We start from the raw sequence: 27,485 nt of genomic DNA on the forward strand, positions 1-27,485 counted from the left end.
TGTGAAGAAAAACTGGCACTTTCCATGTGTGCGTTCCCAATGTAAATTGTCAGTAATTTTTTTCTTTTTTCTTTTTTTTTCTCTGTGTAGTCCTGGCTTTCCTGGAACTTGCTTTGTAGACCAGGCTGGCTTCAAACTCAAGAGATCTTCCTGCCTCTGTCTCCTGAGTTCTGAGGTTACAAGAGTGCACCACCACTGCACTGCAATAGTAAACTGTTATGTGATGGAATTTTTATACTTATTTCTAAGTTCAACATAATTAAAAAAAGAACATGTTTGACTTGATATTCTACCTTGAATATTTCAGAGTTAGTGAAGTATTCTGTAATCTGCTAGGTATAGTTAGATAAAAATAATACTATGTCAACATTTTTAATTTTAATCATGACAGTTTGTGTTGGCTGTTTTTCATTAAAGTGTGTTAGTAAAAATCCAGAAGGAACTTTTAAAATGTTAGACTAACATGTCCTTTTCCATTGTTGAGGGTTTCTTTGCTTTTCTGCATCTTCTGTACCCAAGGCTGCCATGCCAATGTGTATTTTCATCTGCATTTAGAAGAAAGATACATTTTCTATAAACAGCGGTGCTTTCCTTGTAGATTGGATCAGATGTTTTCAGATGCCTTTAGTAAAGATTACCAGCTTATTCAAGCAGACCCCAGACATAGTCTCTACCTCGCCTGTGCCCTCATCGTTAGAGGAAATGTGCAGATTTCAGATCTTCGCAGAAATATTGAAAGGTTTGGTTTTTCTTTTTATGCTAATTTATGTGTACAGCTTGGGACAGTGTAGTACATAGTTGAGTAAAAGGTGACCTTAGGTAAGCGGCTCTACTCTTTAAGTACAAAGCTTTGGTTTGTAAATGCGAAATGAAATACAAGGTGCTCTACACCATCACATGACACTGCCAGTTCTAAAAACAGATGGCGATTCCAAAGGGCACAGTTGGAGCAAGTGATGCTTCAGCTGATGCCCTGTTTAGCTTATGTGGACTGAGCTGCTGCAATGTAGCATTTTTAGTGCCTTAGTTCTTACCTTTGGGTTTTTGTATCTCAGGTTAAAACCTGCTCTGCAGTTTGTCTCCTGGAATCAAGAAGGCTGGAAGACTAGCCTGTGCTCAGTTCCGCCTGTGGGTCACTCCCATTCACTGTTAGCTTTAGCAAATAACACGTGTGTGAAGCCTACCTTCATGGAGCTAAGGGAAAGGTTCATGAGGCTCTACAAGAAAAAGGTAATTACACACCTTTGTCACGGCACTTATTGTGGTTAAGATGTACCACACCATCGGAAATAAAGTTGTCCAGTGTATTTTTTATAGTAGTTGTAACAAAAGAGAACTTTACCTGTGCTTTTTAAATCTAAATGAGAAACTCCATGGATTCATAGAATTTAGGCTATCTACTAATTTTGTTTTAAAAAATCACTTACTCTTCAGCATTTTCACCCATGTATATAGTGTATTTTGATTATATTCACATCACATTGCCCTCATCCTCCCACTCTTTTTGGACCCCTTTTCCCGACAAGTCCTTCTACCTTCATTTCTTTTTACTATTATTACCCTGAGTTGATTGGGGTTGCCTGCATGAGCTTGGTGTGGAGTTTTACTGAAGCATGGGCAACTTAGCCAGTGGCTGCATCCCTGGGGAAGAATGACTCCTCCTTCCCCTAGCGAACATTAATAATTACAGTAGCTCTGCATTAGGGGTGGGACCTCATGAGCCCCACCCCTAATTACATGTTACACTGTTGACTATCTTAATCCTGTGCAGGTAACCACAGCTACTCTGAGCTCATGAGAACAACAGCCTTGCCTTGTCTGCAACACAAGCTCACATCACTCTCGTATTCTGGCTCTTATATTCTTTCTGTACTATCTTCTGCAGTATTCCCTAAGCCTTGGTGAGGCAGGGGTTGTCAGAGGAAGAGATTCTATAGGTGTCCCATTTATAGCAACTGCTCAATGGTTACTTATTCTCCACATTTTGACAAGTTATGAGTCTCTGTACTGTCCACTGGAATAGATGAACAAACAAATAAATAAAGCATGCTTTTGTAACCAACACTGTGAGTAGCACTATTCTATGGATATAAATGTAGACAGTTTTACAACATATCCATTTAGCAAAACAGTGGTAAAAGATTGTCTCTTATATCCTATGACCTCCTGAGTCATGAGCTTTTGGCCTGAGTGACAGCCAAGCTCCTGTGGAGGGAACCTCAAATCCAATCGGAAATCAGTTGTTTACCCCGTATCAGTCATGCCACTCTTATACTTCTGGACACATCTTTAGGTACAACATTTAACTTAAGTTCCTGCTTCTGTTTTAAAGCTATGTGACCTATGTTTTCTTTTTGTTCTGTTTTTGTTGTTGTTTTAACTTTGGCTATTTCCTACATACATAGAACTTATTTTGATTATGTTTCCCCATCATCCTCTCTTATTCCCCTCCTGAGCCCCTTCTGCTTCTCAAAGAGCCCTCCTCCTACTCTCATGCCTTTGTGTGTGTGCACCCCACTGTAATTGAGGTTCCTTGAATGAGCATGGTGGGGGTTGTTGACTTAAGCAAGGCTACTTACAATTGGGTCTGCCACTGAGGCCTATCTCTCCCTTCCCCAGCACCATTAACTGCTCAGAGCTCCAAGGAGGGATGAGGAAATGACCTATAATTTTAATAGTATTTGCTATATGGGACAGTTATGTATCTTAAGTTTCTGAGATAGTGATCCTTTCCAATTGCAGGCTCACCTCCACCACTATCTGCAAGTTGATGGGATGGAGGAGAGCATGTTTGCAGAAGCCATGTCCTCTCTGTCAGCACTCATACAGGAGTACAGTGACCTCGACGCAGCAAAGAGCCTGCCTCTGCCTGACGTGCCCAGGCTGAGCGTGGCCTTGTGAGGAAGAAGCTACAGGATGCACTTGCTACTTTTTTTCTGATTCACATTGGGTTTTGTCCCCTTTCTGTTTCAGCCTTTTCTGTAATTCAGAAAGCCCAATTTGTTTTTCATGGTATCAGAAGTATTTGTCTAAAATGGTGGTTTCTGTTTATTACATTTTTTTTTCTAATAACTAGTGTGTGGTATCACATCTAGCAATTTGTCAAATTAAGATAAGAGAGCATAGCATGGTGGTGCACATGTAACCCCAGGGCAGCTGACATGCAGGAGGACTGTGTTCAGGGCCAGGCTGGGCTGTGCAGCGAGAGATGATGTAGAGTGCTTTATTTGTGGCATCTGCAGGCCTCTTCAGTGATGATGCCTCCGAGAGACTGTACATAGCTTTTTTTATATTTATACTTCATTTTTCATACTCTGAATGATGGAAAAGTAGGTCCTAGGAACGGAAGAACACAATCTATGTAATGTCTGGACTTTTCGGGATAGTTTTTATTAAAACTCTTAAGACTTTGTTTTGTTCTTTGAGTAATGTGTATTTATATTCAAGAATCACAACTTAGACATCCAGTCATTTTCATAATAAATAGTTTAAACAGAGCCACTGATTGTCATTGTGTATCATGTCCCATGTGCATACTGAAAGAACACTGCTAAGTTTGATGTCTTCTGAACTTTGTAGTAAATGGTTATTATCTACTGAAATTACTCCAGTCATCGTATCTCTCTCTTTTGAATCTTTAATATTGTTTTTAGTCAAAATTTATGTTTCAGATCCATTGGTTGGTTTATCTCTCAAGGAAATAATTAATAATTTTAGGGGAAAACTTTTTTCAAGCAAAAATAATATGTTGTATGCTTCATTTATTATGTTTCCTTCCTTTGCTAAGTAAGTGTTCTATTTTTGGTTTTTATATTATTTGGTATAAAAACTACAATAATGCAGTTATTAACAGTAGTCACAGACATTCCATTTTCTCCTTCCTAGAAGATCTTAACTGATATTCAAAACAGGGCAATGACGATTATAGATGCATTTATAGTAGTATCTTTCTGTAAAGATAGCATCTGTAGTAGTACTCATTTCTATAAATTTTGCTGTCTCCCTAGTAACTATCATGTGATAGGATCTGATAGACTATTGCCATTTAATTACCAAGTGCAGAATAAAATTTTAGATTGTGTCTTTTTTATCTTTGTAAAATTCTTTCTTATAAATTGTATTTTTTCCATTATATATGAAATTCTTACATGGTTCCATGTGTCTGTATATTATATAATTATAAGATATACTCAAGAAATGAGTTCTATTTAAAATTTTTCAAGCATTCATTTTTTTTATGAGAATATTTTTTAGAACTTCTAATGTCACAAATATATCAGCCAAAAAAAGTCATTCTTTTTGTTTTAAATCCATTAAGTAACTTTTTACCATTTTATAGCCACTTCAGTTCTTTGATTATATTAATTACATGTAATTAATTATATTAATGACATGACTGACCCTTAAACATTCTTCCCTGTTTGGTCTACAGAATCCTGAGCTCAGAAAATATATCTCCTGGTTCTCTGCAGTCTCTCTGACACACACAAGATGTTACCCAAAGCATCCGCCACTTAAATGACCCTTCACTGGGGCAGTCGAACTGAACAGTAATCATTTTAGACTTGTTGGGGACACAGCATCTCTTATCCAGGCATACTCCACAGAAAGTGGGTCTGTAACTCTGAGTACTTGAGCATCCAGAAAAAACAAATTTTTCAGCTTTGGAGAGCTGGAAGGTGGGTTGACATGTTTCTCCTCTGGGAATCTGAAAAGATGCATAAAGTTAAAGGTCATTCTCTAAGCTTGATTACAATGATTTAAGAATTAGAGTACCAAAAAAAAAAAAAAAAAAAAGAATTAGAGTACCTTATGACAGATTTTATAACAGTTATTTCTTGGGCACTAATAATAGTTGCTGTTTATGACATCTAGGAGCCTCTCTGTAAAATGCCTTCACCTTCCTGCTCTTGTTCCATCGCACTATCAGATTCTCTGGTGTTTGTTGTTCCATCTTTTGTTCAGTTCCACAATAAATTGGGGAAACTTTCTTGTTTTGTTACATTTCAAGAGCTATGTCTTAGTAAATGTTTATCTACCTAAGACCTAACAGATTCCCTAGTACATGTCATACAGTTTGAGATGGGTGTTAGATAAATGAATGAATATCTTCTGTTTAATTTTAAGATTTATTTATTTCTATTTTATATGTATGAGTGTTTTACCTGCATGTATGGCTATGTTCCACTTGTGTGCCTGGAGCTTACAGAGAATAGAAAAAGGCATCAGATACCCTGGAATTGGAGTTACAGATGGCTGTGAGCCTGTGTGTGGGTGCCGAGAATCTAACATGGATCCTCTGAAAGAACAGCCAGTGTTCTTAACTGCTGAGCTGTCTCTCCAGCCCCATGAATCTTAATCCATTTAAAGTTGGGTTGTCAAGTTTATAATAGGATAGGGACTACCTTGAAAATAACAGTTTATATCATTTGTAGAAACATTTTCTGTGTGTGCATAGTGCATACACACAAGTAAATAAACAGCAATCTTTTAATAATTCTCTTGCAGCACCGGGAATGGTGTTGCACCCCTTTAATGCAAGTAGTCTGGAGGCAGACAGGTGGATCTCTTGAGTTCACAGCCAGCCTGGTCTACATAGTGAGCTCTAGTTCTGGTGGGGCTATATAGAAAGATCCTGTCTCAGAAAAGAAAAAGGTAATTCTTTTGCCCCAATCAATATATGGGAGCAGCTCTACATTTTTATGCTGGTTTTAGAATAACATGGTCCTTTGGCAAGTTTACTGTGAAACACAGCATTTTGATGTGCTATGTCCTCTGAGACAACCAGTCATATAATAACTATGATCAGAGCTGTTTTTATAGGCTGTGGTGTAACTGGAATTTTATGTTCACTACTTTGGTTCCACTGCTGTAAGTAATATGATCAAAAAAACAGAAGCCCAGTTAGACTGGGCTGCTCAAGAGCTAAACCATTAAACTGACAGGACACCCACAATCAACAGGTTAACGTTAGGTACAATTTTCCCTGCAGAGTAGAGCTAAATTAATACCTGTTGTCCTCTGAGTTACTTTGACTTAAAAAGTCACAAGTCGTTTTGTTTGATGAGATCCAAATACTACCCCTCCCTCCAGAATGTCTGCATTCTTACTTTTCAGGAACTTGTCAACACTGAGTCATAATTCAGTTAAATCTGGTTACCTTACCTTCACGGTCTCTGATAAGTGACTGTCACAGGGCTGAATATAGCATAGCCTCTTCTCTTTCCTCATTTCACAGTTGCTGTTTTCATTGGTTACCCTGTTTGAGATTCCCATTCCGCACGTTCGGGAGCAAGGAGTCCACTTTGTTGCTTGCACGAGACATTTTTTTTTCCAAGTAAGTGGGAGATTCCTGTAAGCTACAATAAATGGAGGAAGTGCATATGTATGCATGTGTGTACTTATTGGACGTAACCATTACGTTCTAAGGCTGTTTGCCGGAAAGAATAAAAGCTTAACACTCCTGCCCTCGTTCCTTTCTCACTACCTAAATTGCCTTTCAGTCGAGTGTGGCCATGTAGTTCCCCAGAGGAGTCAAGACTCTTTATTTTTACCTGTTTGCATCTTTTGGCCTTGCCAGCCCTCTGAGTATCAGATTTAAACTCATGTTCCGATCAATGTTTGTGTTTTGTTGGTTTTGCCTCATGCCTGGTATTTCCAGAGGACACCAAAATAAACATTGGCAGGATTAGGGAATTCAGGACATTAGTCGAATAGCGCGGGTTTTTTCCTACAGACCTAGTTTTGCTGTGTAGCTCAGACTGCCCTCTAACTCCCAACCCTTCTGCCTTCCAAGCATTTGGAATACAGGCATGTATCACCATGCCTGATGTAACAGTACGATTTCAGTATTTCAATTTTATGATATGTAAAAATCAAAAATCCTATTTAAGAATGTAATGATAAAATCTGTTCTCTTCCACTTTTTAAAATCTAGTCAGAAAATTTTCGTCAAGGTGAGGCACAGAGGCTTCAGTGTGGTTACGGAGGACAACGCTCCTTCCCCCTCTGTGGAGTTTAAATTCTGGTCACCAGGCTTGCACAGCATGTACCACACTGGCCCGTCTTAGAAAACTGTGACAAGCTGGGCCCTGGTGGCACACGCCTTTAATCCCAGCACTCAGGAGGCAGATGCAGGCAGATCTCTGAGCTCAAGGCCAGCCTGGTGTACAAAGTGAGTTCCAGGACAGCCAGAGCTACACAGAGAAACCCTATCTGGAAAAACCAACCAACCATCAAACAACAAAAACCTGTAACAAACTGAATTAATACTATTGCACTAAACTAGTTTGATAAACTAATCGTTGCGATTTTCTATTTCATCTAGCTTGTCACATTCCCTGTTGTCAGGCCACAGTATTCTCTGTAAGCTAGTCCCTTAAAATCACCCCTGAAGTACTTAGGGGAACTGTGCACCACTGCTCTAGAACCCCGCCACTGCCTGCTGTTTAGAAGAAACCGGAAAGAATAAAGATAGTAATTCTTCCATCTCCATGAAAAATAGGAGCCTGTTACTGTACTCCAGTGAATCAGAACCTTGGTTCATATTAAGTAAACAGCACGTTGATTTGTTATCTCAATGCATTTCCTTAGAGTTACTGTACATCCTGAAATTGATACTTTGGGAGTAAGGTGGTGATTTGAGTCTACAGTTAACAGCACAGTTCTACATTCAGAACATCAACCTAAAGCTGCAGAAAGTTAAAAAAAAAATCAGTCACTTTGAAACGTGCTGCCTGATGAAAGCTGGCAGCATGATGCTGCCTTCAGTGTAACAGTGAGATCTTGCATTTGTACATTTTTTCCATATTTTCAAATATCAAAGCTCATTTCTCTGATAATTTTTATTGGCTAACAACATAATGAAGGTGAGCCTGGAGGAACTCCTGTCTGGAAGAGTCTCCAGCAGGTAAGAGGTTAAAGCAAACCAGAATGTCATTTACACCTGCAGCCATCTCCGGACTCAGGAGAAGCAATCAGGGTGGTAGCCATGTGCTTGACCACACACACAGGAGGCCTGCTTTTGAGAGACTGGAGCTGTTCATAGCTTTGAAAATGACAATTTCAACTGAAAAATGTGTTTAAATCAACTTTCTATTTCTTCTGGTACCATATAAAAAACCTTGAAAATGTAGGAACTGGATGGTTAAATTTCTTGGCCACAGTAGATTACAAATGAAAGGTTTTTAGGGTACACATGAACAGTATTTGTTCAGTTTTCCTACAAGGGGGGTGAGAATAAGCAGAAGTGTAAGATTTTAGAAGTTTTCTGATTCAGGAAATTTTAATATTTTTTTCAACAATTTTTAAAATAAAGTATTTTTAACTATTTAAAATTATCAGAATACCTTATTCTCAAAACCAAAATATAAAGTTTTCTTTCCAGACACTTGGAGTATGCCTGCCTGATGCAGACACTGCAGGGCTACACTGACTTTAGCAGCCGGTAAATTCTTACTGCCTATGGTGCATAAAGGGATTGGGAAAGAACCACGGGAAGCCATCCATGGAAAACATGTCTACTGAGGAGCACCTGGCATTGCTTTGTAGCTTGCTGAGTGACCCTGCTGCAGTGGGCCCGGGCCACAGTTTCGTGGATCAGTCTTCCTTCCTCCTTTAGCTGCAGAACAGCGGCTGCCAGCCAGCTTGGGTATGAAGAGGGGTGTGCATCCAATTGCCCCACTCACACAGAGGCAGCTGAACAATGGGTGGGGCTGAAATACTTGGCCATTCTGATAATGGACCCTGTTGAACTCACATCCAACAGCCACAAGATCTGAGAAGAAAAAAAAAATCGTCAAAAAAAGAAATAAAACTATGTATTATGTGGCTTGGTTAGTTGGACCCACCCTAGTTGTGGCTGTCTCTTTTGTGAATGTAGTTCTTAATTCCTTAAGCCTCCTTTGGAATCGCCTTCACAGAGCATCTATGCAAAGGTGCTCTGTGGTGGCACACAGCAGTCAGGAGGTCTGCAGATCTCTGTCCTGGTCCTCAGAGCAAGTTCCAGGACAGCCAGGGCTACACAGAGAAACCCAGTCTCAAAAACAACAACAACAAAAGTCCTAGGCTTGGCAGTGAGATGGTTATAAATAAAAGTTGACGCCTGGTGATACAAGTCTACCCAGATACACAAATACAGGCCAGAATGTATCCATGGGAGGTCTGGAGAGACCATAGTGTAAATGTTCTGTGAGGTAACTGAAATTCGGAGAAGACGTTCTCCAGGGACTGTCCCTCCCTCTCAAGATCAGCAGTTTTAATGTGTTCCACCAACCCCTTAGGAATGGCTGGAGTATTTTTAAAGAATCTGAAAATTCAAAACCCTTCAAGACACTGGGATGTAATAGTCATTCTCCCTGATGTGTGACATCAGTGGGACAGAATTAGTTAACTATGGCTGAAACTGATGCCTTAGCATGACTCGGACAGTCCAGGCAGGAGCTGTACTCTGCCTTTTGTGCCCTTGTACTTGGAGTAATAAGGTAGCTTAACAGTGTTCTTGGTGGCACAATAAAGTATGCTAACTTTATTAAACCCTACCATTCTGTTCAATATTCTGTATGACAAAGTAAACATAGAATTCAGTACACAAAAGTACAATAAAGATCTTAAAGAAACTACTGTTAGAAGACAAAGGAGTCATGTTTTCTGTTGGAACTTTTCTTAAATAGCTGTCAGATAAACCACAGGTCTTCAGACTTGAGTACTGTGGAGGGATTTTCTTTTTCTTTTTTTTTTTTAATTTTTTATTAATTACATTTTATTCATTTTGTATCCCCCCATAAGCCCCTAAAGGGATTTTCTTGAAAATGGACAGAAGCTTGTCACTAACAATCCCTCCTGAAAAATAAATAAAACACTCAAAGTGTTTGTTGCCAGTGATGGAACTCACACTTTCAACTCAAGGAATTTTGGAAAACTGATCACCACTGGGATCTTTCTAGCTAACAAAGGTGTTGACTTTCTGAGTGTGATAATTTAAGATACACAATGAGGTATAGTTTGAATAATTACACAACAGGAAACTGGTACTTTCCAAATACCCAGCGCAGAGAGTGACAAAACCACACGTGAGTCAAGGACCAACCTCAAGTGGCTTTTGTATTTGGTTTTGGTTTTCTTGGTTCCGTTCCCAGCACCTGCATGGCAGCTCACATCCACCTGTAATGTAGTCTCAGAGAATCCAGTACCCTCTTCTGACCTCCAAACGGGGCCAGCTGCACACATAGTGCACAGACAAACAAGAAAGCTGAACAGCCATACACATAAAAAGAAAAAAAAGGTTTTAGAAAATAGGCTCTTTCTTCCCATGTAGCCCAGGCTGGCCTCCAACTCCCAGTCCTCCTACTTCAGCGTCTTTGGTGCTAGAATTACGTGTGAGATGGCCCAGTGAGGTTGGGTATTTTATGTTAGAATTAAAGTTCGTCGACTTAGTCACAGGCCCCATGATGCGGCTAATCTGTAAGGAGCTGCCACTTGTCACCCATGACCAGGTCAGAAGGATGTGCATAAGTGTCTGAGAAGCATGTTAGCGTGGTCCACCCTCTCCTAATTGCATCTGTGTGGAGCCAAGTTTTCCTCAGAACAACAGACAGCTTGGAGGCGAAGCAGATGTGAGGATCCACTCACCTACTGAGCTAGACATTAGGGAAGTTTACGTAAAACTTCATTTATTTATTTTCATAGATTACAGTTTATTCATTTTGTACCCCAGCTGTAGCCCCTCCCTCATCCCTCCCAATCCCACCCTCACTCCCTCAACTCCTCCCATGCCCCTCCCCAAGTTCACTGATGGGGGAGGTCCTCCTCCTCTTCCCTCTGACCCTAGCCAATCAGTACTGTCTTCCTTTGTGGCCTGGCAAGGCTGCTGCCCCATCAGGGGGAGGTGATCAAACTTCATTCTTTAACTTCATTAAAACGGCATTCTCGCTAAAATTTTCTCTGCTGTCAGTAATAGTCTTTTTAAAGAAAATGTATGATTCCCACTAGCTTGTAGCTGTAGGTTCATCCCTGACCAATAGTCCTGGCCAATAGTTTGAGGTCCTGGTTGTCCCCTCCCCATCTGCTGTTAAAGATCTCATTTATTTGTTTCTTTCTTGTTTGTTTGTTTGTTTGCTTGCTTGCTTTTTTCGAGACAGGGTTTCTCTGTGGAGCTTTGGCTGTACTGGACTTGTTTTTTTACATCGGACTGGCCTCCAACTCAGAGACATCTGCCTGCCTCTGCCACCTGAGCTCTGGGATTACAGGTGTGCGCCACCACACCAGCTAAAAATCTCATGTTTTATGTGAAGCCACTTGTGGGAGACACAACACAGTACGGGTTTGTTTTTCGGGGGCCTGCATCATTCTCCTCACCTGAGTTCCCACTGACAGGCCTGGGCCTGGCTCAGCAGGGAAAGAGCACCAAATGGCAGGTTAATGAAATGCCTGGTCAGTTTGAGAAAGGGGGTATCCCGGATGCCAGTCTGATGGGTTACCTGTGGAACTCCCATAAACACCAAGCATTTCTGAGACCCTACTGCATATTAAATGCTGTGTCTTAGTTGTTTTCCCTCTTGCTGTGATAAAAGCAATGGAAGGAAGAAAGGAAGGAAGAAGGAAGGAAGGAAAGAAAAGGAAGGGCTTATTTTGGCTCGGCTTGAGGGCACAGTCCACAGTGACAGAGAGGCCCTGGTGGCAAGAATTTGGGGCAGTCAGCCAAGCTATGTTGTTGCATCCAGTGTGAGAAAGAAAATGAAGCTCTGACGGCATCCTTTGCAAACAGCCCAGGTCCCAAGCCTAGGGTATGGTGCAGCTGGTGCAGCCTGGATTTTTGTTTGGTTGTTTGCTTGCTTGATTTGGTTTGGTTTTTAGTTTGGTTTTAGTTGGGTTTTGGGCGGGGGAAGGGGTCGCTTCTTCCCACCTCAGTCAACCTAATCAAAATAATGCCTCACTGGCATGGCCCGAGGCTCCTCCTCTCCAGTGTGCTTCTGGGTCCTGTCAAGTTGCTAATCAACATCAACCATCATACTCCATTAGGAATTTTAGGGTTCATAGCATTTAGTTTTATAAAAATCTTCCCAGCCACGTATTCCTAAAAGAGGAAGTGCGGATGATGTAAACACAGCACAAATATTAGACAATTTGACCCAGACCCCCTAGTTTTCTCTTTTTAAACAGGGTCTCAAGATGTAGCCCTGGCTGACCTGGACCAGGCTGTCCTCAAACTCATGGAGATCACCTGCCTCTGCCACCCCAGTGCTGGGGTTAAAGGTGTGCACCACCACACCTGGCTAGGATCCCGTTATTAACTAATATGGTCTGTGTTCAGACGTGGGTAGCTAGACACAGACTAACTCAAAAATTTATTCTCGTCCCATGCTCATCAAAACTGCCTCCCACCTGTGCTTTCCTGCAGCGGGTGACCAGACTTCTCCGCTGATGTGAGGACTTGGCTTTCCTTAGAAACTGTATCTGTCCTGAATGATTTGGCATTCTGGATTACTGTCAGTATGCTGTCGTTTCTGAGACAGTCTGAGTCAGATGAACTGAGACCCACGGAGCCCAGGATCAGGTTCTGTTTTGCAAATGTTCAGTGGCGAGTACCAGGCCAGTCATATGGGGAATAAAGCAGAAAGTGAATACCGTGTCTGCACCCTCACCTGAAGAGGATTATTTTCTCCCTACAGAAGGGGCTGACTTTAGATTTACTTTAAACTGTATTAACCAAAACTGACATTTGGAAGTCAGGCCATATATATATAGTGTTCGCTATATTCTATCATGAAGAGCAGATACCTGAGCCAGGCTTGGTAGCACAAGCCTTTAATCCCAGCACTCGGGACACATTGGTCTCTATGAGGCCTAGACCAGCTTGGTCTACATTGCGAGTTCCAGGACAGCCAGGGCCATGTAGCAAGACCTTTCTCAAAAAACAAAAACAAACAAAAAAACAAAACAAAAAAAAAAAAACCCAGCTGCCTGAGAACTGCAAGATAACTTTAATACAATAAAAATAATAGGTTTGCCAACATGGATCTGTCCTAAGTTACCCAGTACAACTGAGCTAATCCAGTGGCGCAGGAAATCTAAATCCATCTTGTATTTAGCTAAACTAAACTCGCCACCCAGAATTCGCGGTTATAGGAGCAGAAATGTGTCTCGAGTCAGCCTTTCCCAACAGGCCCGGAGGACACTTACGTGCGCACACTCCCATCTCGTACCTAGGCTTGTCTGCTGAGTAGTCGCAGTACAGCCCTTTGTGTGGGTCACAGAGGTCGGCCTCGTTGCAGGTGTCTCCGGGTTGCTTGGCGCAGATTTTGCAGCATCCGCAGCCATCCCTCACCAAGCTCACCCCTGGAGGACAACTGGGCTTCTGAGGAGGGCATCTGCAGGGCCAGTGACAGACCTGTTTCCGGTGATACACTTCCGGTGCGTCTCCAGGCCCTTCTCCTCCAGGGGTCGTGTCTGGTGGCACACTGCCCCGCGCCCTGCAGCAGAGCTTCATTGGGGAGAAAGGTGACATTAAAAAATCCTGAGACTCTTCTTAGGTCTGTAGGAGATACATGCCCACCGGGTAGGCTATGGTCTGATGAGTTACACTTTCAGTCTTTGACATGGCCACTCCCTGACTTGACTCAGTTTCCAAAGCGTCACCCTTCCCCCTTCCTCTTCCATGCTGGCCCCCTTTGTCTCAAGTGTTGCTTTGTTTTCAACCTTCTGATGTCTGTATTGAAGCCTCTTACTTAAGATCTCTCCCTTCCCTCTATTTCCCAACCAGCTCACTCTTCTGAACTCACCAAAAGTGCCTGCTTAACCGCTCCACTTAGATGGAGCAAACTCAGTTTTCCTCCAGTCGTTTTTTTCCCTTTTTGAGCAAATGTATTTTGTATTTTTCCAAAACACTTTGCCGTGGGCTCACATCACACCTTTAGAATATAGCCCTGGCCTCCCTCCGTAGCCTTTCTCCTGCCACTGTGGAGCAATCCGCTATTAGTTTCCACTTGCATGATTAGAAAAGCCTCCCGGACAGTCTTCTTTACCCAGTGTTCACGGTGACTTCTGAAGTCAGTTCCCGTCACTCCATGCCCACAGGGCACGAGTCCCTTTGTGCTTTGGTGTAAAATCCTTTCCCTTGGTTTCATTTCACCTGAGCACCAGATCTCCCAGCCTATTCTGGACTGGACCCTAGACACCTGAGCCCTGTTGCACTGTTGCGTTGCTCATTTCCACACACTACGACCCTGCAGTCTCCCTCACCACCTACGCTATGCACCTTAAAAACCGAATCCCCAGCGGAGCCATCTTCACTGCTTGATAGACCCACATCGCTTACTGCCCGATGGGTATTGATACCCAAATGTCCTCTGGGGTTCAAAATTTGTCTTTCACCCAGACAAAGCTTGGAGTCAGAGAACCTGGAGTCATTCAAGCTCCTCTCCCTCACGCCTTGTTCTGATTTTTTTTTTTTGTCGTGTTCTTTGATCTTTTTCTCATTTCACAGTTACTAAACACCATTGCCTCCGATTATATTACCTCTTGAAGCACGCCCAGTGGTCTGCACTGTGTGTGGCTTACAGTACAAACTTGTGAGGCTCCAAGCCCTGTCTGTCCTGGCCTCGCCTACCTTTCCACATCCCCTATACCCTGAGGCTTTCAAGATGCCACTAGACATTCTCTTCCCCTGTTTCTCCTGTTGCTCCCTGTTACAGTTTGAATCGGAAATACCAACCATGGGTTGTTTTGAAAACTTGGTCCTTGGCTTGCGGTGCTATTTTCGGAGGTTCTGAAATATTTGAGGAGGGAAGTCTAGCTGGAGAAAATATGCTACTGGTAATATGGGCATATTTATCCCTTTATCCTCACCTGCTTCCTGCTTCTTGGTCCACTGTAATGTGAGCAGCCTCTGGCCATCATGATCTGAACTGCCCTACCATGCTCTCCCCACCATGAGGGGCAGAGCCCTTTGAAACCAGGAGCCAAATAGTTTCCAAAATTGCTAAGGCATTTTGTTCTTAGCAATGCAAAAGTGTGACTAATACACTCCCAGTGTATTAGTGAAATGTCCACCCTCCACTGCTTATTTGTTTATTTTTCCAATCTTGAAATATTTTGGTTTTTTTTTTAAATATTTTTAAATCATCTCAGAAATTAAAGGGTAACCCCTGGAGAAAATCTGTGAATAAAAGAGAAAGTCATGCTAGTAGCCTGACAAGAAGGAAATGTTACATGTAGAAGAAGAGACATGATTTGCAGAAGAAGCAAGAGGGAAGTTTAAAGGTGTCCACAGACAGTGCTAAAAGAAAAAGTAATAATTCAAACTGTCAACCTGGAATTCTGTATCTAGTGAAACTACCATTAATGAGAGCAAACGGGGCTGAGGAGAAGCTCAATGGATAGCTCCTACTGCAAACATGAGGACAGGAGTTCAGGACCTATGCAAAGCCAGACGTGATGCAGAGTATGAATCTGTACCCCCAGCATGCCAGATGGGAGGTGAGAACAGGAGGGGCCCCAAAAGCTCAGGGGTCACCTGACCTATCATAAGCAACAGTAAACAGAACTGTCTCGGCCAAGGTGGAGGATGAAACCACACCCAAAGTGACATAGTCACAAAGATTTTTTTAAAGGAAGGAATTAAAATTTCCAGGTAAAAACAGATTTATTTATTTATTTATTTATTTATTTTTGCTAGCAGACTACCCTCATACACACACACATACACAAAATACCAAGGAAATTGTAATAGATTGTATTGCAAAAGTGTGAAAGGTAGGACTTACAGAAAAAGAAAATTTTACATATTTTTCTTTCCGGACATTTTGTTTCAAAAGCAAAGCCTTGAGGCCACAAGAATAATGCAAGAGAATGTTCTAAAAACAGAGCCGAGCTTTGGGATAGATCTTCGATCTTAAATAATTTCCTGTTATTCGGTCTTTGAGTATCAGTTCTCTGTGAGATGGGATTAGTATACACCCGCTGAAGTTGTTTTGACAGTCACGGTGATTAAGACATGGACTAAACGCCCAGCATAGTGTTTGGTATCTGATGGGCAGTCCATATATGGAAGATGTCATCAAACCCTTGGTTATGTTTGAAAGTGTGCCCCAGGAAAGCCTGGTAGAGACAGAAGAATCGGTCCCCCAGGCTCTCTGGCAGCCAGGCTAAGAGAAACTACAGGCTTCAGTTTCAGTGAGAAACCCTGACTCGAAAAAAGTTACAGAGGTAGGCACCCAATGATGCCATACTCTGATCATCGTACGGCCACACAGACATGAGCACCTGTGCAGCGTGCACACACATGTATGTCATATGTACACACACCAGCCTGGCCCCCACTGCTCAGAAGTTGTCTCTGGGGAAGTGACTGTAGCATGAGTATGCTGACCTTATCCACGGGGCCATACATTTGTGGATTCTCAGATGAATAAACAACCGGAAGGAGATACCTTGAAGGGCATCATTGGGGTATGTCATCACCTCTTGTCTCCTGTTTCTTCCTCTGATTTTTTTCTCTTGGCTTGTGGATAAATTGTCTCCTCTATCACATGCTTCTGCTGCTATCAGAGGCTGGAATGAGCCAGCCAACAACCATGGACTAAAACCTCTGAAATTGAGCCAAAGCCTTCCCTTCCTTCTGTATTTTTTTCAGGTGGTTTATCACAGTGACAAAAAAAAAAAATCATTAAGGCAAAATTAAAGACAAAATGCTATTTTCTGCTGTAAGGACTGTCTTTTTGTGTTTGCAGTTTCTTTCTATTCTGTACACCTCTTCGTGTGCTAGAATATTTGCTGTTTAAGAATATGTCCAGGCCCTCCTTGACAGCAACCATTGCTTCTCCTTACAATGTAGAACAGAAGAGAGCTGGGTGCTCAGCTATTGAAGAAATGTACCCCAGCTGTGACAGCAGGTAGAACCCCATCACTGAGAGCCTCCTTTGGATCCTTTTGAAACCTTAGACCCCTAAACAGTATAACAATATCCCATCTTGTCTGAAATACCTCTGCTACCCTGGCCAGCATCTGCTCTCAGTGTCACACCCTTCCATGTTTTCTAAGTCACCAGAAGAGGTCGGAGCTCTGTCCTCCAGGCCAGGAATAACCTTCACCAGGCAAATAAACCAACAAGCCACCCCACTTTAATCTTCCCATTCAAAAACGCTAAGGCAACGAATTGCTCGTATTAAATTAAACTTCCTTCGGTGTGCCCTCTGAAATAGTTTGCCCTTCCATAGGCAGATTCACTCACGAGAAGTGAGAGAACCCAGGCTTGAGAAAAGACAGTAATAGCACAGTTTTAAAAACTAAATGTTCCTTCCTAAGTACTCCTTTCAAAAGAGGACAGCCGGGGGAAAAAAATGCATTGCCAAAACCCGTTTTAACAGGGGCTCTTGGCACACTGCAAGCTGTGGAAAGATGAACCCGCCCGCGCCTGTAACGGCATGAAGGGACCCTGTTTACGGCTGTGGCCGCCAGCGCCAGCCAGCTGGGGCTGCACTGTGCAAACAGATATACGGTAACGTTTGTGGACTGTTCTCACGTCGCAAGAAGGCTTCGGGGGGTACACCTCCAAGGGGGAAATTTCCAGCATCTCTCACGAAGCTCCTGAGCTTAAAGCAAAACTCTCTGGAAAGGAAAATGGCTCCCCACTTCCCATTGAACAGTTAGCCACAGCTCTTCCCCAGCTCGACCTTGCCGTTTTACCCTGGTCCCGAAAAGGTACGGCTGAAAGCTGGAGCGTGGAACAAGGACTTACCTGTGCCAGTCCAGTAACGAGCAGAGGGCAGAAGAGGAGGCCGCGCATGGTGCCGGCCCCGTGGGAGGATGGAGCGCTGGAGAAGCCCTGGCGCGTCCTTGCGTGGGGCACAAAGCTCCCCTGTCTCCTGCTCAGGGATCCACGTCTCCACCTCCCAGGCTTCCAGCTCCCAGCCTGAGGATCCGTTCCAGTGCCCTGCTCCTTTCCCTGGACTTCTAGAAGCACCTTCGTTCTGCAGTTTGTCAGGGGAGGCCGGCACCTTTCTGCAGGGGCTCTCCAAGAAGTGGAGGTTTTTCCCTGCAGGAGGGCTGGCTGCGCCCTGTTCTCGAGACCTGAGCTTGTCTTGCAGGAGATGGTGGCATTAGGTCGCCTTCCTGTCTTGTGCTTGGTCTCTCTCTGTGATTTCTCTGCCGGGTGCCGATCTGGTCTCTCCCCTTTAGGCGCCACTTGAGTCTCTTGTCCTACCAACGACAGGTTCTAGAGGCCCTTCCCGAGCTGGTAGCTGTCTCTGAGCCGTCGCTACTCCACCCTGGTCGTCCTGTACACCATCCAACACGTATCTCACCCTGGAAGGAGTAAACCTAGCTCCCATAGTGCTTTGCCTAAACTAGGCCCCTTTCTGCGGTTGCATTTTCATGGAAGACAACAGAAGAGCTAACCCCAGATTTTCCCAGTCCAGGACCAAACATTCACATTCATAGAAATAGATTTTTTTTTAAATTTATGAAACACAAGATACCCGTTAATGAGTACAATTTTATGTTTGTATGTGTCCGTTAAAATAATCTTTAAAAACCCTAAAAAGTTATTATGAATCTGTACCATTCCTCCTCACACACATACTCCCACCACCACACACACACACGTCCTGTGCCCTCCTGTGTGGTCACCAGGACCTCCGTGCCCCCTCCTTGCCCTTTGTTCTTTCTCTGCCAGAGCCTTGCCTTCCTGAAGATCCAGAGGGCAAAACCTACCATCCCACACCAATCCTCCCGTCAGCCTCTAGCCTTCAGTGTCCTGATGGCTTTCTTCTTCTGAACTCATTGCTCACCTCTGTGAACACGAAGCCAGCACATAAGGCCTCCCGTGGCGACCCGCTGGGAGTCTGATGCTCCCGTGAAGCCGCAGTGCCATAAACACGCGCACAGCACAGAAAGCCAGCAGCTGCCTGCACACTGGGCCGCCCTGAGGATGCCCGGCAGTACCCTGGCCACCCTAAGGCCTTGGACCAATTACTTCTGTCTTCATTGTGGTAAAGCGCCTGACAAAGGCAACTTAAGGAAGAAAGGCTTATGTTGGCTCACACTTTGAAGGTACAGCCCGTTGAGGCAGGGACCTCACGGCAGGAGCGCAAGGCCACAGCTCACATTACATCCACAGTGAGGAAGTCGAGACGAGGGAAGTCATTGTGCTTTCTTTTTATCCGGTCCAGGACACCAGTGCATGAAATGGTGCTTCAGGTATCAGGGCGGATCTTTCCACCTCAGTTAATCCTTTCTAAAAACATCCTTTTTTTTTTTTTTTTGACAGGGTCTCTCTGTGTAGTCCAGGCTCTCCTGGAACTCACCCTGTAGACCAGGCAGGCTGGTCTGGAACTCAGAGATGCACCTGCCACTGCCTAAAGGCTTGTGTCACTACGCCCAGCTCATATTTCTTAATCGATCCCGGAGTCGACAGTTGAGAATCAAAATTAGCTATTGCTGGGCTTCATCTATAGCTATATCTTCATATCTTCCTCCTTGAGAATTAGGACAGAACCCCCAGAGGGGCTGAGTGAAGGAACCTATGTCTGCTTTTGGTCCAGTCCTATCTTTCCCTTTGGATTTTCCTGGTTTAGTGATCATTTATGTGAGCTTTTGGATGCCCAAGCACAGTGAGTGATCCCTGCCCCAAACTGGCCGTGGGGCTCCCTGGCTCATCAACTACATCTCTCTGACTCTCCCTGTTTCAAGGGTAGAGCTCTGTGCGTCTGCAGCGATTGGACGCGCTGAGATCCATGCTCCTCCCATTCGCTCTTTGTGAACAACTGGCAGCAGTGGCCATTTTTTTTTCTGGCAATGCTTTTCTCCACTCTGCACTCTCACCGTTGTGGAAAGAGGGGGATGTCATATTGTCTGTCTGTCCTTGCCTCTCAGTAGGAAAGAATTAAGCAGCAAAACCTCCCGCGGCTAAAGAGACTCCGCTACCTCTAGGTTACTAACTGCCACACACAGTTAACTATTTCAGTCCCGACTGGGAGGACTGAGTGAACAGAATTTTTTTAGAGGTTGGAACTGCAGGGTTCAGCTTTATGTCATAAACGCTGTCACAGCGTGTGTCCATTTCCAAGTGCTTTCTCCTATTATCTCATCTCTCTCACTATTATCTCATGAGTACTCAGCCCGTGCTGTCCCCTCAAACAGACACAGCCTTAAGCATAACTAATGTGTGAAGCACATTTCGTGACTTACAAGGACATTTCCCATGTATTATCTCTTTTAATTTCACAGCTCAGTGAGGTGGACAAAAGCAGTATTACTGTCCCTCATTTAACAGATTAAAAAGTTAGAGCCAAGTCATTGTGCCTGGTCAATAAAACACTCTTAATCCTTGCCCTCTGGAGCTATGCAATCTGCTGGCAGAACAGACTTTGAATAAATAAACACACAAAATATCCATCATTAAAATTTGAATAAAGGCTAATAAGATAAGAGAAGCGCAAAAAGAATTGACAGGCAGGCACCGATTTGCATTGCAGGCAGAGGGGGGAACTCTGAGCTTCAGAATTTCAGAGATGACACCAGTAGAAGAGAGGGCTTCAGCCCCAATGCTCAGGCAGGACGCCTGCCTCAAATGATGAGAACTCTGTCATCAAAGAGCACATCCCTGTAATGGAGGCTTCGGTTTCTTTGTAAACTCAGTTATGTTATGTAAATATATTTTTGTCTTAATCCCAAGTGTGGGGTTTAGTTTGGGCTTTAGTTTGTCCATAGCTGATAATTGTCTCCTGAGGGGCGTGGCATTTGCCAGCTGGTAAGGGCCTGCCTAATGCAGCATGGAGAGGGGCGTGGTCTAGGACTCTGAGAAATATAAATATGGGAGCCAGGAGAGGGAAAGTGTGGTGTGGTATTTGGCACTTTGGAGAGGCCAGAGACAGAAGGTTTGGTTATCTGAGAGAAACGCTTCATGACGCAGTGATTTGGAGGAGACTGCTTGCTGCGTTGCTGTTGACAGAGATTGGTATAGCCCCAAGGGAACCAATCAACCCTAAACAGCCAGGAGAATAAAGGGGTCTGTTCCCCCTCTCCCCACTAACCCTCTCTCTCCCACCTAGGGCTGGGGGGTTGGCAGAGGGAGGCATAAATACCCCAAACAAAGTAGAGTTTTAAAAACAAGTGCTACACATCCCACTACAAGTTCTTCTTTAGTTAAGGGTATCTTCACAGCTAGTCTAGTCCCTTCTCCTCTCCAGCACTGTCAGCCTGCTTGGGAGGCAAAAGTCCAAAAGCATAACCCTGGTCAGCAAGCTTCACCCAGGAGAAGCTCCTTTCTTCATTCCTTCTTTTCCAACCTCTTTGGGTTAGAGAGAAGGCAATGTATCCATATGCCTGAAAGAGAGACAGGGATTATTATGTGGTAACCCACTGGAAAGAAAGCGCACTGTGAGGTAGGGTCCGGGTTTCCTCTTCCCCAGAGAAAGCAGACTGACTAGTAATAACAGCAAAAGGTGGGGTTTCAAGAAGTCAAGGAGGCTCTGTTTCCCATCAATCCATCCTCCCACCCAAAAGAAAATGGAAGCCACCGAAATGATTTATTCTGTCACTTTAAGCCTTTTCTTGATCTCATTGAAGATGATGCTGAGACTCGGTGGGAGGAAGAGGAATGACATCTGAGGCCCTGGTGAGGACGGGATACTCTGGTCCCACCAGTGAGTGACCCCAAGAGCAAGAGCCTGGTGGGCCTTGGCTCAGTAAAGTCACTTGATTCCAGAGGTTCCTGTGTCGGCAAACTTCCGTGGGGGACTTTAGAAGCACACACAGCCTCAAGCGCCTGCCTGCAGAGGTGGAAAATCCAGGTGTAGTCAGAAAACTTGGGAACTGAAGCTCAGAGGCCTGAACTTCTTGTCAAGGTCCCTTCCAGGCATACGGCATTGTGGCTGAATAGCCTCTAGTAGCGGTGGGAGCAGTGTATTCAATGATAGTGTTGAGGAAGGGTATAACACTGACCCATTAGAAAAGTCCATCCTCGGGTAGAGATGAGGGAGGAGAGTTCGAGCTAGAGAAAGGACTCATGGTGCCGGCCATTCACAAGTGAACTTACAGAGCCATATGCGTGTTTGCCATAAACCCCGAGAACACACATGATTGCATACACTATAATATGAAACTCTTCAAGCCTCAGGATCAAACCCAGTGCTGGAGCATCTAACTTAGACCACGTGGAAAGGAGGTAGTGAACTTAGCACTAGTTGCCCTTTGCTCCTTGGCTGTGACGTCAGCCCCTGTCCTCCAGGGCTTCTCCATCACAAGGGACGGCATCCTCGGACTGTGAGCCAGAAGAACGACTTCTCCCTTAAGTTGCTCTGCTAGTGCATTTTCTCACAAAAACAGGAAAAGTAGCTCATACAGACAGCAACGTACAGACCCGGGTGACTTAGTTTCAAACCTGAGAACAAATGGCTGAGATGCCTATTTAGCATATCCAGGTAGGTCTGGCCACCAGGCTCTCCCAGCACAACACAGCCTCTAACCATTACTTGGCCCTCCTGCCTGGCATATCCCTCTCCCGATAGGCTGCTCTTCCTTAACCAATCATTTTTGTTACCTGCTCTTTTTGTACCATTGGGCCTCCCGGCTGCTGTACCTGGTTCCCCTTTCTCTCCTCACCAACCTCCCCTACTCCCCACATGGGCTATCTCAGGATCATAACCACTCTGGACTCCCTCAGCTGCCCCTGCCTCTGGCTATTGCTCTCCCACATATCTGTAACAAACTTTCTCCTCCACCATAACTGGGAGCAGTCCTGTTTCTTTTCCTTTTTATTTACTTTATTTTTCATTCAACAACTCTTCCAGCCAGGTTGGTACTACAGGCCCAGCCATACTGAAGGCACGCATTCACACAGTAGGTACGCAATACAGACTTGATGGGAACTTGATGGGAAAACAGTTCTTGTCGAAATAGCATTTTAAGCGTGTGTTTACTGGTTGTTTACTTTCGTGTCCACTTGCGGAGACTGATTATCAAGCCCTGCTGTTAAACATATCTCCCAAATTTACCAGGCTCTATCTTCAGGATTCCAACATGACTGCAGTGATACACGGAAGAGAGAAGACATGGTCTCTCTCCTCCACTAACCTGGACACAGCCTTATCAACCACCCTTGTGCTTTCTCGGAGGCAGCATGAGGAGAGGGCCCAGGGGTGGCCGCGCCTCTCCCCATGCATGTGAAGTGGACGAGCTGCCATGTTCTGCTTGGCTTTTTGTGAACCAGGTCCCTGGCAACCCTCAAGCCACCAAATGCCCTGGCCTGATACTTGCGTGGGCCCTGGGTCAGAGCCTCTTGCATATAAGCAGGTGCCCTCGCTCCAAGGGTATAAGAGAAACAAGGACAAATATAAGTGCAATATAATTCTCCTTGTCACTTGTCTTGTTAGTCTGGGTTGCAGAGGGAGCTCTGGGTGGGAGGGAGAGCTGAGTTAATTAGACACAGAAAACTAACTCGTGGAAAGTAGGAAGGGAGAGAAGAGGACAAAGTTTTAGCCATGCTCCCAAGTGTGGGTGGAGCTGATATTGCAGGGAAGGAAAAGCAGGCATAATGCTGTGTGCTGTTCCTGGTTTTCTTTTTAAATTTTAGGGTTTTGTTTTGTTTTGTTTTGTTTTTGTTTTGTTTTACTAGTGTGCCTATCCAGGTGTGCTTGGGAGCTAGTACATGGGTGCAGTGCCCATGGTGGCCTGAAGAGGGCACCCACAGCAAAAGGCCTCAAGCAGTCTAAGCATGACCACCAGGCCTTGATAAACCCATGCCACAATCATGTTTATAGGGAGGGCTGTCAGCCCTGGCTGATAAAACCGAAGATAATGATCATGACAGGACGCCCAGTGAAATATCATATATTAGTATATATGATATTGTATATTATATATGACATGCTTATACTGAATAAGTATTGGTTTTTAACCTGAAATTTACATTTGGCCAGATATGCTTGTACAGGGGCTCTCCTATTAGCCTGGATCATATAAGAAACAGACTACTTCAAATAACGGGGGTTCTAGCTAGTTTTATGTCAGCTTGACACTCAGGTCATTGGAGAGGAGGGAGCCTCAATTGAAAAACCGCCTACAGGAAAGATGCAGCTACAGGCAAGCCTGTAGGGCATTTGCTTAATTAGTGATTGATGGCTTGGGGCCTATCCCATTGTGGGTGGGGCCGTCCCTGGGCTGATGGTCCCGGGTGTTGTAAGAAAGCAGGCCGAGCAAGCCAAGAGGGACAAACCAGCAGGCGGCACTTCTCTACCTCCTTTGCGTCCGCTCCTGCCTCCAGGGCTCTGCTCGGCTTGAATTTTTGCCCGCCCGGACTTCCTTCGTCGATGAACAGTGACGGACGTGTAAGCTAAATAAATCCTCTCCTCCTGGAGTGGCTTTGGTCGCGGTGTTTCACGACAGCAATGGCAACCCTGGCTAGGACATGAGGCATAAAATACAACAAGTCTTTACTTCCTGTGATGGTTGGCATTAGGAGCTTCCAGCCTCCGTGTTAACGCCTTTGTCCTTTCAAGTGAGATCAGCTGTTGAAAACTCCCTTCACTCCTGCATGCAGCTTGCAAGCTGTTTCTGGACTTTCCGGCTCGAAAAGCTGCACCAGGCCCTGAAGGACGCTAGATGGCGCGACGGATCAATGTTCTAGCCGCAGGTTCCTGATGGCCGCTACTGGGGAAGAGAAAGGAGGCGCCTGTTTGCCGCAGAGCCTTGCATTATTGATCTCTGCTGCCGCAGAGGTGGGAGGGGCCCGCCGCCATCTCGCCGAGTCTCCTGCAGTAGAGCCAGGATGGTGGCTGCGGGAGGCTTTTCCGTCCCTACCGAAGAGTCCCGGCTGGGTAGGGAGAGAGCGTTCTCCTTCGGCGTTTTGGCTTCCGTAGCAAGATCAGATCCCTCTGGAGTGAGAATCATTTTTATTTCCCACTGCACTCTGAACAGCAGCTGTAGCTTTTGGAAGCCGCTGCCTTTAAATCTACATTTGTCTTAATATGCTACGGAGTCGTGCTACACGGTACAGGAAAAAGACAGTGAAATAGCGGGGCGGGGCGGGATGTCCATCACTCCTCTGGCTTTTCCAATCACAAAACGTGCTTATGTGGACAGACAGAAAGTACTCGTCACATGAAATGGTCTCGTCGGGTCTAGTCAACCGCAGCCACGTGCTCGCCAATCATTGTCACCGGAAATTTGCACAATCGGACAGACAGGCGCGCTCTGACATTCCACCGTGGGTGGGGCCTCCACGTGATCCCTCGAGTGGCGGCTCTCCCTTCTCACCAGGAGAGGGCGATCGATCAAATGGGCCTCTCAGACAATGCAAACACTCAACCTTTCCGCGTAAGCAGGAAAAGTGTTAACGCTGCAGTCCTTTTATTTGGTCAGTGTTTCCTCTGACTATGGACTCGCAGATTAGAATGCTCTGTCGTTGCCATTCTTTGCAAATCAGACAGAGGAGGTTGTCTTTATGTTGTCCCATTTGAATTTTCCTAAATGAAATAGGCGTTTAAATTCAGGGCCCAGCAACTCAGCTCACAAATTCCAGAGCTGACGCCTCCCTGCGGCTTCCCTTCCTTGAGTCTTCCAAAGCAAAGCTCTGGAAACGCGGCTTCCTTCGCTTTGAAGCGGAAGCTAACTGAACTCATTCTTACACACAACGGGACAGTCAGTGTGCTCTCCACGAAAGATTCCCCAGATAAGCCCATGTCAAGATTGCAACGTGGGGAACAAGACTGCAGGCCTGCGTGCGGCCCCTAAGAAGTCATTTGGGTGCTGGGCCCATCACGGAGCGTCTCGAGGTTTTATATCCAACTTTGGTATATACAACTGGAGCAACCAAACATTTTTTTATTCTTAAGCTTAAGTATCCAGGAAATGTCAAATATATTCAAATCCTTTACATCAAAGTTTGCCTGAGGCCCCCAGGGTCCCCTTCTGTTGAGCTGATAGCTGTCGCAGGACAGGGCCCCTCTTCCATCCTGATTTGGGTCGCGCTTCCAGACTCTGCAGCCCACAGGTCACATTGTCCTCCCCACTATGATCCCCTTGAAGTCTGAAGACCCTGAAAGACTTTCTTTCCTCCCAAGCTAGGACAGAACTCACCAGGAACCTTGTCATTCCACAGAGCCTCCTCCCATCCCCAGTAAAACCAAAGGATTCCAGCAACTGAGTGTCTGGGTTGACCCCTGCATGAAGTTTTGTCCCGATGAGAACAAGATAATGATGTTAAGGAATCAAAGTTTCTCTCTCGCGAATAGCCTGCCATTCTGAAAAATTATAAAAGGAGAGACAGAAAGGTTCTCACCATGGAGACGGTGGGGGAAATGGCTTTTGAGGATCTTGAAGTTTTTCACCTCTAAACACTTCATTTTGTTCATCAGCATTTCCAGTTTGCGGGGTCCTTCAATCCCACCTCTAAGTCAAGCAAGTGCATCCAAACACCAGTATCAGCAATAAATGTCAACCTCAGCCCAAGAAACTGTTATTACAGTTGTGCAGTAGAGAAAAAAAAAAAAACTGAAGGTCACATGATACAAATACTGGCCCTGAGAAAAATACACATGAGAGCTTGTCGAGGGAGCATAAGGAGCGTGGTGAGGAGAAAAAGCTGGGCTCCACAGCCCCTGGGAGCAGAAGAGCCATTCCTGGCCCTGTGGCCACTTCTGCCAAACAGCTCATGCCACAGGCTCTCCATACCATTGTTGGGACTGGTGACATCCCTGGACAGCAAAACAACATGAAGTGACTGAGACGTTACACAGTACAGAATGCTCGTGTGCCCCTAAACATGGAACGTGTGACTGGTGTGAATGGGAAAACGACACTTTAATTGTATCTCATTCAACTAATTACATTTAAGTAGCCATCTGTAGCTAGAGGCTACCGTGCTGGAGAGCATTGCTCTGGAGTTGTTGGGGTTTTTTGTTTTTTTTTTTTTTTGGGTTTTTTTTTTTTTTGACCAATGATTTCTACCTCTCCTATCTCCATGATTATTCTGAGACAGTCTGCTAAAAAAAAAAACAAACAAACAAACAAAAAAAAAACAGCATGAAAGAAGAAAACTATTATTATTATTATTATTATTGCTATTACTACTATTATTACAAGACAGTGGTCGGAGATGCTCACAATGCATCAAATGCGTGAATCACTGCCTTTGAAAGTTAAATGCATTTCTAAATCTCTGCGAAGGAAAACAAGGCGCCACAAAGAAGTCCAAGTTGGAATATGCAGTTAACGACTGTCCAGGTGCCCTCAGTCCCTGAAAACAGTTGTCCTGCCTCCAGAGCCCCAGGCTCACCCGGCTCCTGGATTAGGAGGGCATGTCCATTAACATCTTGTCTTAGGTCCTGTTCTGTGAAGAGAACCATGACCGAGGCAACACACAAGAGAATGCATTTAACTGGGGGCTTGCTTGTAGTTTTAGAGAGCCCACGGTCATGGTTGTGGGAAGCAGACATGCATGGCGCTGACAGCTCACCTCTTACCTGCTGGTGGCAGCACCAAGCAAAAGC

At 44.6% G+C, this 27,485-nt stretch overlaps 2 protein-coding genes across 4 annotated transcripts in view; one reads left to right on the forward strand and one right to left on the reverse strand.

Annotated features, from left to right (window-relative positions):
* The window catches only part of Tube1 (tubulin epsilon 1), a 16,889-nt gene extending 12,801 nt beyond the window's left edge, over positions 1-4,088 (forward strand). For 2 of the 3 annotated variants that reach the window (XM_060373618.1, XM_060373620.1), the window contains 3 exons: positions 599-739; positions 1,056-1,230; positions 2,743-4,088. In XM_060373618.1, the coding sequence (XP_060229601.1) occupies positions 599-739; positions 1,056-1,230; positions 2,743-2,901 (475 nt within the window). In that variant the 3' untranslated portion in view covers positions 2,902-4,088. The remainder of the gene's footprint in view (positions 1-598; positions 740-1,055; positions 1,231-2,742) is intronic. The other variant, XM_060373619.1, reaches the window with a different exon arrangement.
* A 184-nt stretch (positions 4,089-4,272) lies between these two features.
* Ccn6 (cellular communication network factor 6) lies at positions 4,273-17,898 on the reverse strand. Its single transcript, XM_021660166.2, has 5 exons — positions 17,735-17,898; positions 13,180-13,480; positions 8,534-8,776; positions 6,166-6,359; positions 4,273-4,708 (listed from the first exon to the last, which is right to left on the reverse strand). Exons 1-5 carry the CDS (start codon positions 17,780-17,782, stop codon positions 4,427-4,429), a joined length of 1,068 nt encoding a protein of 355 aa, XP_021515841.1. The 5' UTR covers positions 17,783-17,898; the 3' UTR covers positions 4,273-4,426.
* Positions 17,899-27,485: the final 9,587 nt, after the last annotated feature.

The sequence above is a fragment of the Meriones unguiculatus genome, chromosome 20 (assembly GCF_030254825.1).
Source record: "Meriones unguiculatus strain TT.TT164.6M chromosome 20, Bangor_MerUng_6.1, whole genome shotgun sequence".
In the NCBI taxonomy this organism is placed as follows: Eukaryota; Metazoa; Chordata; class Mammalia; order Rodentia; family Muridae; genus Meriones; species Meriones unguiculatus.

Bases quoted from the DNA above. Each gene is read 5' to 3' on its own strand.
- Ccn6 (XM_021660166.2), bottom strand. From the start codon at position 17,782: ATGCGCGGCCTCCTCTTCTGCCCTCTGCTCGTTACTGGACTGGCACAG. The intron at 13,481-17,734 runs GTAAGTCCTTGT...TCCCCAATGAAG, and splicing joins TCGTTACTGGACTGGCACAG to CTCTGCTGCAGGGCGCGGGG. The intron at 8,777-13,179 runs GTAAGTGTCCTC...TTTTCTTCTCAG, and splicing joins CGAGATGGGAGTGTGCGCAC to ATCTTGTGGCTGTTGGATGT.